This window comes from Plasmodium malariae (assembly GCF_900090045.1).
Source record: "Plasmodium malariae genome assembly, chromosome: 8".
Lineage (NCBI taxonomy): Eukaryota > Apicomplexa > Aconoidasida > Haemosporida > Plasmodiidae > Plasmodium > Plasmodium malariae.
The window spans coordinates 500163-512633 of NC_041782.1; the positions used below are offsets into that span (position 1 = coordinate 500163).

General features: G+C 24.8%; 3 protein-coding genes across 3 annotated transcripts; 1 reads left to right on the forward strand and 2 right to left on the reverse strand.

Annotated features, from left to right (window-relative positions):
* Positions 1-1030: 1030 nt before the first annotated feature.
* On the reverse strand, positions 1031-1945 carry PmUG01_08019400 (40S ribosomal protein S20e, putative; the record flags this gene model as incomplete). Its single annotated transcript, XM_029004341.1, has 2 exons — positions 1031-1287; positions 1846-1945. 2 exons carry the CDS (start codon positions 1943-1945, stop codon positions 1031-1033), a joined length of 357 nt encoding a protein of 118 aa, XP_028861040.1.
* A 2959-nt stretch (positions 1946-4904) lies between these two features.
* Positions 4905-5759, forward strand: IMC1c (inner membrane complex protein 1c, putative; the record flags this gene model as incomplete). Its single annotated transcript, XM_029004342.1, has 1 exon — positions 4905-5759. The coding sequence occupies one exon, from the start codon at positions 4905-4907 to the stop codon at positions 5757-5759; it is 855 nt and encodes a 284-aa protein (XP_028861041.1).
* A 1297-nt stretch (positions 5760-7056) lies between these two features.
* Positions 7057-11544, reverse strand: PmUG01_08019600 (conserved Plasmodium protein, unknown function; the record flags this gene model as incomplete). The annotated part of the gene is made up of 1 exon (XM_029004343.1): positions 7057-11544. One exon carries the CDS (start codon positions 11542-11544, stop codon positions 7057-7059), a length of 4488 nt encoding a protein of 1495 aa, XP_028861042.1.
* Between the last annotated feature and the right edge of the window lie 927 nt (positions 11545-12471).

Sequence of the window (12471 nt, forward strand, 5' to 3'; positions counted from 1 at the left end):
TGCACTATATAATTTTAATAAAATGGTCAAAAAAAAAAAAAAAAAAAAAAGAAAATTAATCATTACTATAAAATTACTATAAATATTTGTATTATTAATTTTGAACTCAAACTATTTAAAATACATTCCACAACTTTATATTTTTTTATTTTATCCTTACGTATATGCTACCTATTTTTATTAATTTCATTTTAGGACTGTAATGCATTAAATTATTATTTTTGGTTTAATGAAGAAAAAAGATAAAATATATACTCTTATAAGAATACTATAAAACTCATTGCGTGCGTAGTATTGTTTTTTCTTATGAACAATATACGTATATATATACAATATATATCCACATACAATCACGTATACATACGTGCACACACACTCATTGTAAAAATAGATATACCCATAAACATACTATTTAAGAACATAAAAATTTCGTTTTTCATTAATAATGCAGAATACTTAACAGTGATATAATCTATAAAAAATAAATTTTATAGTCTTATATATCTTGCAACCCTTTACAACTACTAGCTACCTCTAAATATTAACAAAGGAATTTTTTTTTTTAAATTAATATATTTTTTTTCTATTTTATATCATAATAATAAGACACATTATATATATATATATTTATATTTACACATATTACCTATTAATAGGTGTATTATGTATTTTTCCTTGCAATTAAAAGTATCATAACATTTATTGTTATTTTTTTTATATTTATTATTTTAAAATTAAATCTTTATAATTTTAGAGAATTATGTAGTTTTTGTTTTAATTTAAATTTTCAAAAAAAAAAAAAAAAAAAATTCTAATAAGAGCAATAGTAAAGTTACAGTAATAATAATGACATCGCTATTATAAAAATTTTGCTATATATAATAATAATTTATTTAAAAAAAAAAAAAATGAAAATGTTCATTATGTTCAATGCTCCTTTTTAATAAATTATATATACCTCTATCTACAACTAAATATAATTATTTTTCTTATATTTTTTTAATAATAAGAAAAATACTTCGTAAATATATTAAGAATCTGTTATAATAACTTCTACTTCAACTACTGGGTCTATATTGATGGATGTCATTTGTGTAACAACTTCACATTGAGAATATAAATCAATAAGCCTCTTATAAATTCTTAATTCAAATCTATCCCAAGTATTGGTACCTTCTCCACATGGTGATTTTCTTGTTGTTAACCTTAAAGTTTTAACTGGTAATCTCACGGGTCCCGATACATTTAAATTTTTTTCCTTTGCTCCTTTCATAATGTCACTGCAAACTGTTGTGCAAAAAATGTATATAAATATCTGTGCATATATATATATATTTATATGTAATACATATAAATTACTACGAATTAGATATTTAATGTAATTTTGTTTAATTCCAATATATTATGTTAAAAATTGCTATGAATTCTCACATAACCTATTACAAACACATGCAACAGTAATAAATTTATGTACCCACATATGTATATATATATATATATGTATTTTTCGTTCAACAAAATGGATAACGTCATAACATCAAGTACGGTAACAGGTTTAAAAACTCCTTTCGTTTCAATAAAAACAGTAAAATACTCTCAACTCACATTCATCTATAATTTAAGTATACATCAAAGCTACACCTACATTCACTCGGTAAATATACATTTGACCGTTATAAAAAAAAACATTTTCTGGCATATAAATAACGCATAAATGTATTAACACATATATATATATATATATATATGTGCATATTATTTCCTTTGATAATTTACTATTTTATAAAATGCATATAACACAAACATTATTCATTTATGTTTGAAAATTTTATTCAAAAACATTACCTTTTTCTATAGCTCTCAAATTTTTTGAGGTTAAAGCTATACGAATACGACGAAGTCTAAACTTCTCGTTATCAATAGCTCCTTTCATTAATTTACTCATTTTGAGATAAACAATAAATTCGATATGTATTAAAATTGTTGTAAACAAAATTCAAAAAAAAAGTTTATTTTCCTTTTATACAATATTTTTTAAATTTTTTTATTGAAAATATAGTATTATATAATATGCATTCCTTTTATTTGCTTCCTTCGGAACATTTTAAAATTGGAAAAATTTTAATTGTTTTTAAAAGTTCATATAATTATTTTTTATATTTTTATTATATTTTTATATAAATAATTATAAAAATAATTGTAAAGTGAAATATGAAAAATTAATAATTAATTTTATATTTTATATAAAAAAAAAAAGGATGAGAAGTGTATAAAAAAGGAAAAAATAAGTTACTACATACGTACAGGTTCGCAGTGCTCAAACATTTCTTCTCAATAAATTATTTATATTACTTTTTTATTAATGTAACAAGCATTTAAGTATCATTTTTTTACATCATAATAAAAAGGCAATATAATACAAGTGCGTATATACATATGTATATATATATAACATGAATACTGTATATATATATGTACGGACCATTTCAACATTTACTGCATATTCAGAATATACAGTAAAATTATTAAATTTTCGAAGGTACTCACAAGTGTATTTAAACATTCCCGAACTTCTTCCCTTTTTAATGTATTTTTGTAGCTTTTAAATTATTGAATTTAATTTTTATTGAATAATTTAAAAAATTAAGCTAGTTTACTTATTTTTACTAAAATTTTATTTTTTAATTTGAAGAAAATGTTTATAAAAATCTACACCTACATCACCATACAACATTATATGATTAATAATGAATTCAAGTTATTAGAAGTGTATTATATAAAGTGCATAACATAAATAATAAAAAAGGCAAAAAATAATTTTATTGAATAGTTTGTAATTCATAATAAATACTTATGCAGTTCTACTTCATGAACACCTTTAAGTAATATACTGTAATTTAATGTGTTATAGATATGTACAACACAAAACATATATGTTTCAAATTAAGTATTGTATGGTGAGTACACCAACATTTACGAATATAATATTCTTCAGAAACGCTTGCATTACTTAGATACAATTTTTGTTTATACCTTTTTTTTTTTCTTATTTTTATTTATTAATATTATTACGTTATAATATAAATTAATACTGTAATAAAAAAAAGAAATAAATAACATTTTTCTCCCTTTTTTTTTTTTTTTTTTTTCTTCTTTTTAAATGTCTCTTCAATATAGTTCATGTAATCACAAGGAACACAAATTTCATATATAAACCATTTAATTATTTAGCCTATTTATTTTATATTGGAATAAAACATTTTCTTATTATAGGAAGCAAAACATAAAATGTTTTCATTCGCTTTTTCTTTTTTTTTTTTTTGATTCTTTATATTTTACCAAAAATAATTAAAATTTAAAGATATGCTAATTCTATTGTTCGAAAAATGAATGAACTAAAGCCTTTTTAACGTAATATCCATATTCCAAAAAAAAAAAAATTCTCCCAAAAGTAACATACATATACACTTACACATTATATATTGTCAATATTTAAGGAGATTCTTTTAAAATTTATCTGTTTTTTTCCATTCTTTAAAATAGTAAAACGAAAGATTACCTATGTAATGTTCATTTTATATAACGATTAACAAAAATGTTTATTTTTATGAATTAAATGTATATAATTCATCTCTCTGAAAATGCAGTAAAGTCAAAAAGATAAAAGAATAAAAAAAAAAAAAGGAAATTTTATGTGTGTTAAATATAGCTACTTAAAAAGAAAAAATAAAATAATTGTAATAACAATTTAGTTTCGCTATTTTTGTCATTTTTTTGAAATGTATAAAGAAATTAGAAAAAATGTATTGATACATATTTTTAAAAACTTTAAATTATTATTCACAATAAGGGAAATTTCTCTTAACATATTATATATATATGTAGATTTATTTCACCAAAAATTTTTTAATAATACAAATTTACTTGACAACTAATTATTAACATATTTTGTTATAGATTGTTATGAACCGTTACATATAAATTTTATTTTTTACAGCTATTTTTTTTGTGTGTGCTTTTTTTTTTTTTTTTTTTTTTAATTTACAGCTATAATTGTTTTGTAGATTACGATTAACACAATGTTGTTTTTGTGTGTACGTTAAAAATCAATAGAAAAGTAATATGAAAAATGAAATTTACACTTAACATTATTTAATATTAAATATATAAACATTTTATTATATGTTTATCCATAATTTATGTGCAATAAATGACTACAAAATACTATAAATATGCACTTAGGTGAATAATTTAACCTTAACTGTTCATTATATATAAGCAAATACTGTGCCGATAAGCTATTTTTTTTTTTTTTTTTTTCTTTCTAAACAGTAAGATAACTAAATTATGTTTGTAGAAGAAAAAAAAAATAAAAATAAAAAATAATAATTTTAAATATTTGATGTGCAAAAATTAAATATAAACGTATAAATATGAAAATTTAATAGATGAATGTACACATAATATTAATTTTTCTTTTTCTATTCCATTTTTCCTTTTTTTTTGTTTTAACAATTTTAATTTGCGTTCAAAATTTTAACACAAAGGTTTTTTATTTGTTCTCTTTTAATTTTTACACTTCTCTAAATAATATTGCATTTTGTTTACTTGTTTGCCTGCTAGATCGTTTGTTAGTTTGGTTGTTTGTTTGTTTGTTTTTCTTGTTTGCTTATTTGTTTTTCCCACTTTTTTTTTTTTTTTTTGTTTATTTTTTCGTTTTTTTATTTTTATATTTAAATATAAAATTCCCCAGTCCTCACGACCATATTTTTACTATATTTGCAAAATAAACTTAAATTTTTTTGCGCTTCCTTTTTATAATATTAGTAATTTTTAAGTCATTCATTTTAAACCTAAATTTACGCTTTACTATAGATTATTATAATTCCTTTAAAATAAATAAAATGGAAGATTCAAATAAACTTTCGCCGATTTTTAAAAAATCTGATAGTATGGATGCAAAAGAGACATCTACAGTAGATAGAAAATGGGTTGCATTAACAGCCTACCAACCAGTTGATGTTGTTACAAAGACTGTTGAAGTTCCAATTATTAAAACGGTAGAAAAATTTGTCCCAAAAACTATTATACAAGAAAAAATTATCCATGTCCCAAAAAATGTTACACACGTTGTTGAGAAAATAGTGGAAGTCCCAGAAGTTAAATATATTGAGAAAATAGTTGAAGTTCCTCACATACATTACAAAAACAAATACGTTCCAAAAATTGAAGTAGTAGAAAAGATTGTTGAGCGCCAGAATATTATCGAAAAATGGCATGACAAAATTGTTGAGGTACCTCAAATCAAAGAAGTTGTTAGATTTAAAGAAATCGAAGATGCAGAGGAAGTTATAAAATATGTTCCAAGGAATTCTAAGCACATTAACTGGGAAGAAGAGTACAAAAAATACTCTCAAAGACAAAGTGTACAAAGATATAGTATGGATAATGGTTCTTATCAGAAAAAAATGAGTTTATATAATGATTATAATGAAAACGCATATACACAAAATGCATATAGTAGAAGTCTTGATTTTATGAAAAATCAATCAAGCTTAAATGAACAAAATAATTTAAGGAGTGAAGATTTTTCACAACTTAATTTATTAAATCAATATAGTTCAAGAGGTATTGGCAGTTTCGATCAACAACGAAGCATTCCTGCATCCAGTTTTGATGTACGCGGAAGTTTACAATTGAAAAGATTACCATCTGAGGAAGCTAAACCTGTTGGTTGTTGTACAACTGTTTGCAGGTAACTGCTCTCTTTCAAGGATGCCGTAAGATTTATTTTCGTGTATTTTCAACACTTACCAAATTAAATAATTAAGCAGAAACAAATGTGTGCATATATGCATGCATATGTATATATATACACATGCACACGTATTTATAGTTGCATATAGACATATATTCCGCTTACCATATTTTTAACCATTTTGATTCACATGCATTTCATAAAATAAAACTTCAAACAAGAAATTAGAAAAAAAATTTTTTTTTTTATAAGGCATTAATAAATATAAATATACTAATGTTTTTTTTTTTTTTTCTTTTTTTTTTTTATCATTTAAAAAAAGAGAACAGAAACAGACCAAAAAAAAAAAAAAAATTGCAAATTTTATTAACTACGTTGCAACAGCAATGAGATATGCAGAAAAACAAGACAACCATTTTATACCTTAAACGTTTTAAGCAAATATTTTAATTTATTTTCCCTTGTTATGTTACTTTTCTACAATTTACTTTTTTCAAGTGCTGTAAAAATAAAACGAGCAAAAGAGTTATGTCTCGTACGGATGTGTATATATGTATACGTGGGTGTATACATGCGTAATGCACATATGTATATAATTTAGTAGAAGTGTGTAAGCAAATCATAATATATGTTGTATTCTATAGAAAATATATGGATACATTAAATATTTTTTCTCCTTTTTTTTATTTTTTTATTTGCCATTTGTTTTCTCACGAAATGCAATTAATTTTAAAGAAAATTTCGATTATAATTAGATAATATTGTTATTTTTTCCGTCCAACACACATTTATGATTATTTATTATATATATTAATTTAATAAAAATTTTATTTTAAAACAACTATTATTTAGTTATTTTAGTTGAATATATTAATTTTGAATAAATTTAAATAAATCCTCTACATTTTAATTTTATTTAAACTATTATTTAAAATAAAGTTGGTTTTAAATAACAGTGCAATAATACATGGCCTCATGCACGCGCATATATATGAATATGTGTATATTTACGTGTATATTTATTCTTTCCAAATTAACATGAACACAAAAAGGCTTAATATGTAAAAAATGTAAAATACCCCCGAAATAACGTAAACGCTGCGTTTCATTCTATTAAATATTTTTTTTCTTTTATGTACTTAAAAATTTAAGTTACTATATGAATATGATATAATAAAATTACTAATAACTTATTAAATTTAAATACTGTTTTGGTTATAAAAAAAAAAAAAAAAAAAAAGAAAAAAAAAAAATTTAATTATTTATTTTAAAAAGACTTAACATTTTTTTATACTATATTATGTATTATAAGACGAACAAATATTAATATATGTTGGTGTTTTATCAAGTCCTATATAGTGTATTTTTTTTTCCAAAAAGCTGTTCGCAGCTTTTAGGTCTGAAACCAAATCGTAAACATTCGTATGTTTTTCTAACTGTGTTATTAGGCTTAAATGGTCTCTCCAAGTATTTATTGCATTACATAAATCAATTATAGGGTTCAAAAAACTAGGAAATTTTTTTCTTATATCTTTTTCAAATTCATTAAAGTTATTTGACGAAGCATCTTCATAATCTACACAACAGTTATTTTCGTTTTCGTCTTTATCTATAGCATCATCATTGTTATTTTGATTACCTATATTTCTAGTATTCTCATTTTTATATCCAGTATTTTCATTTCTCTCATAATTGCTGCCATTCTTTTCAGCTCCCTTATTTTCACTACTGTCACCTTTATTATTACCTGAATTTTCCTCCAAATTATCTTGCCTCCTTTTATTATTATCATCATTCGCATGATCATCTTCGTGTGGACTGTTAATACTGGCACTTCGATCATATGTACTGTTCTTGCTCTCACATGACGAGTCCATTAGTAATTTTTCATGCATAGTATATTCCTTACACTTTCTAGAATCATTTTTATCTACTTCATTCATTATATTTTCATCGCCCTTTCTAATAAAAATTTTCTTACTTTCTGGTTTATTCATTTCATCGTATGTTTTTATTTTATATACATTTTCATTACTCCATTCATTAAATACATCCCCATTTTGAATTTTCTTACTTTCACTCATTCCGTGTGGATTATTATTAATGTTTAATTTTTCTTCCTCTTTTGCATACCTTCCTTTTGTATTATCATTATTCATTTCTATGCTGTCATTACTCGCCTCAGCACTTCCAGTGCTATCATTACTCACGTCAACACTACCAATACTACCATTGCTATCATTGCTACCATTGCTATCATTGCTACCATTGCTACCATTGTTACCATTGCTATCATTGCTACCATTGCTACCATTGTTACCATTGCTCATTTCGCTACTACCTATTATTCCTTCACTACTACCATTGTTCACATTTGTGCTATCATAACTCACGTCTTTGCTATCGTTACTATTGTTTTCATTCAAATTAAAGGTCTTATTTGATGATGTCACACTATCGCTTCGGGGTTGTACACGCTTACTAGATTTTTCCTTTTTCAAATCCTCAAAGTTAAATAATAAAAAGTATTTGGTTAAAACACCCATAAGATGATCTGTTACGAAAAAACCTGATATATTCGTGTCTAACGGATTGTATAAATTTTCTGGTAATATATGCATTAGATTCATATTACTTATAAGTACGTTAGCAACACATGCTTGTAGTAATTGTCTTAGAGTCTTCTTAATTATTTTTACTACAGCAAAAAATGCGCATAAATCAAAATCAATTAGTCCATCATATGTTTTACGTTGATCTACATTTGCACTGTATAAGGAATATATTCGAGATAATAAGAGGACACTCTTTTTATCTTGATCAGCTAAATGTTTGCTGTTCATAATTGATGCATATGCATTTTTTGGATATGATTTTCCATTTGGAGGTAACAAAGGTTCTGTTGTCAGAAATCCAAACTTCAGTAACTCAAATATAATTAAAATATTACTATCTATATTTTTATTTTTCACTTCTGATAATAAAAGACCAAATAAAGTAACACCACAATTTTTGGTGAAAATACCTAAATTTTCAAGAAACATATAATATACAAGACATAAAAAACTGTTAAAATTTTGATTATTCAGACTTAAAAGATTTTTATAATAATCATTATATTTCTTTATCATTTTATCAGGGCATATTTTGTTATCTCTGCTGTGTTCACTACGTTCTTCTTCTTCCTCCTCTCTAACTATTTCTACTTTGTCTTCATTAACTAAATTTGCACCCTTTTCTTCTCTTTCCTTTGTTCCTTCCTCTTCTCTTGCACTTCCTAAATTTCCCCAATTCGTATTTACACGTTCAGGTGATTCTCCCCTTGTGTCACTTAACTCGAACTTATCTTCACACAAGTACTCCTCCTTTTTGTAGACTAAGGATATACTTTTACTTTCAGAATACAAATGCCACCTTAAAATAAATTGTAAATCCACCTTACTAATATTTTGTCTCTTAATCTCTTCAATTACATTGTTTTTATTTATATTCCACAAAAATCCGTCCACTAAATCTATGTCAAGATATGTAAACTTGTTATTTCGATCAAATATGTTATTTATATAATATCCATAATCGAAAAATTTTATTTTTCTTTTATAAAAAAAAGGGTTCAGTTTTACTGAAATAAGACCTAGTATTCTACATCTATATTCTCTCAAATCAATTAGTGAATCCCGATATTCGAAGGAATCAATAATTGGGTGGGTATAATCAACCCATTCACCTAAGGCCAAAACGCATAAAATTTTTTTACTTAAAAGACCAACTGACATTAAGTAGTACACACAAGTAGGGAATCTAGTCCCTACTACTTTTATATAATCATGCGGCACCAACTTGCAGCCTACTTTTGATTTATTTTGCTGTTTCCTTTTCTTTATATTACATACGTTGTCCTCTTTAATACTGTTTAAATTTGAGTTTTCATTTATCTTGTCCTTTTCACTACATTTCTTACCATTAGTCATTAACCCTTCTGCATTTCTACTACCGGCATGCAAACGGTTCATATTATTCATATCATGGGTGTTTAAATTTTTTCCCGTGTTGCTACAATTTTCACTAACGTTTGCAGTCTCCTCATTTCCCCCCCCCCTCTTACATGTATCTTTGTCATCATCGTTTTTGTTTCCTCTAATTCTGTTGTCATCCTTTTCTTCATTTTTTTCCTGACCACATGTATAAACAACATCATTTGAATTACTATAGGTCAAACTTGCACATGTATTCTCTTTTTCTAAGTTAACTAATTTCAACTGTACATTACATTTATCAACGAGAGCACTTGAATTATGTGAGTCGTTTTGTGTTGTATTCTTTATTACATTTAAGTTGTCCCTACTCCCCTTAGCATATTTTTTGTTATTTTCACTTGGGTCTTTTTTACCCTTACCTTCATCATCGTTCTTTTCCTTAGTATTAGTATGATTATCATTTCTGCTAAGTTTATTGTAACTTCTGCTGTCATATTTGTTTCCTTCACTACAACGTTCATCAGGGGCATCATCATGGGAACCACAATTGTCACTGTCACTGTCACTGTCATTGTTATTGTTATTGTTATTGTTATTGTTATTGTTATTGTTATTGTTATTATCATTATCATTATCATTAATATTGTCATTGTTATTGTCATTAATATTATCATTGTCATTGTTATTGTCATTGTCATTGTTATTGTCATTATCATTAATATTGTTATTGTCACTGTTATTGTCTTTGTCACTGTTATTGTCTTTGTCATTATCATCATAAGCACCTTCATCTTCAACATCGCTATGATCATCTCCATTTACCTCTATCTCTCCCTCTCCCTCTCTGTTTGTATTACTTAAAAACATGCACTCCCTTTGCAGAGGGTCAGTTAGCTGACCTTCATCATGCGACTCAAAGAGGTTTACCTCTCCACTGCTCAACAAAACTAGAGGAAATTTCAAAAGTGTTTTACATACACAATATCCTTCTACATGGTTATTTCTCAATTCCTCGTTAGGAAAATGCTGTAAATAACTTATTAATGGAGACTGTCTAATAAATTCTATGGATATGCCAAAATTAAATTCATTATTTCCATTATTAAAATGAGATAAATTTAAATAAGGAAAAGTTAAACAGTATTCTGTACCTGCTAATAAACATGCATCAGTAAACTGTTCTTTATTTATATTCCATACTTTTAGTAAATAATTTAAATCTACCCATTCGAAATAATTTTTTTTCCAAAAAATATTTAATATTACTTTTTCAACATTATGTAATAAAACTATTGTTGGTGGACCTAGAATTATATCAATTATATTTATTTCAAGAAAATAAGATAATTGTGATGTTGCTAAATATGGTGCATATATACATCTATATCCTTTACTTTTTAAATAATGAAATAATAAAAAGGTAAAATCAGAATTACATATATTAGCTACTTGAGAAAAAGTATTATATGATAAGTTTTTCTCATCATTTACATAATATATCCACCCTTGTTCCATATGTTGATGAAACTGCGCAGAGAATAATTTATGTGCTCTTGGAGTTATTCCATCAAAAACAAATATTAAATTTATATTTAACTTGTTAAAATATTCACACTGTTTATCTATTAAATGAAATATACAAGGAGATATACACCCAGAGGCATCACTCAAAATATCCTTTAAGTCACTTGCTGTTCTTAAAAAATACATAGCATCTATTCCCAAGGTTAAATTTCTTATACCATCTACTGAACTTTTCTTCAACAAGTTATTTTCCGCCAGGTATGTTTGCAATCGTCTGACTCTCATCTTTAAATTCAGTGTTGAAAAAAATATCTTTTTTTTTTTTTTTCTTCTTTCCTTATTCCTACAATTTCTGTAAAGGTTAACCCACTTTACGTAAAAGCTGTCACTTATTGTAATTAATTTTAATTTATTTTAACTTGTTATAACTTAATCTATTTTAATTTATACCTTTTCCTTTTCTTTTTTGATATATATCACCTATTCTGGGATTATTACAAAGAGTCTGCACTTCTTAACTCAAAATATGGCACCCCTTCTACACACGAAATGTAATTTTGTAGCAAAAAAAAAAAAAAAAATATAATAATAATAAATATGACGTATACTTTTTTTTCTTTCAATGCTACTACTTAAAAGTTAATGTAGAAGCATATATAAAAGCTAGAAAAAAAAAAAAAATTATTTCTACTTCACATTAAATATATTATCACATATATTGTGCAAGAAAAAAAGGAAAAAATGATAAAGCTTTATTATTTAAATTATGTAACTATATATTTTGAAATAGAATGTATCAATGTACAGCACGTAAAACTATACGGCGCATTCTCAGGCTCAAGTACTTGTGCCGTGCACCAGAACATGGTAAAAATGTGTACATGTGTATGTGTATATATACGTATTTACGTGGGCACGGGTATATGTATGTATCAGGATCAGCAATACCCTTATCTTTAATCCACCGGTATATATAGATATATATATATATATATATACCTATCTAAGTATGAGGATGTTCAAATCAAATGTATTATTTACATAAACTAATTTAAACAATCATAACCTTAAAACAGATATATAATAGGAACTTATAAATTAGAAATAATAAAGTATTCCCAATTTTACTCCAAAATACTCTACTGAAGCATTTCCCCTTAAAAATTCTTTTTACTGATGTGTTTATACATATTAACACATTTCTTCCTTTTG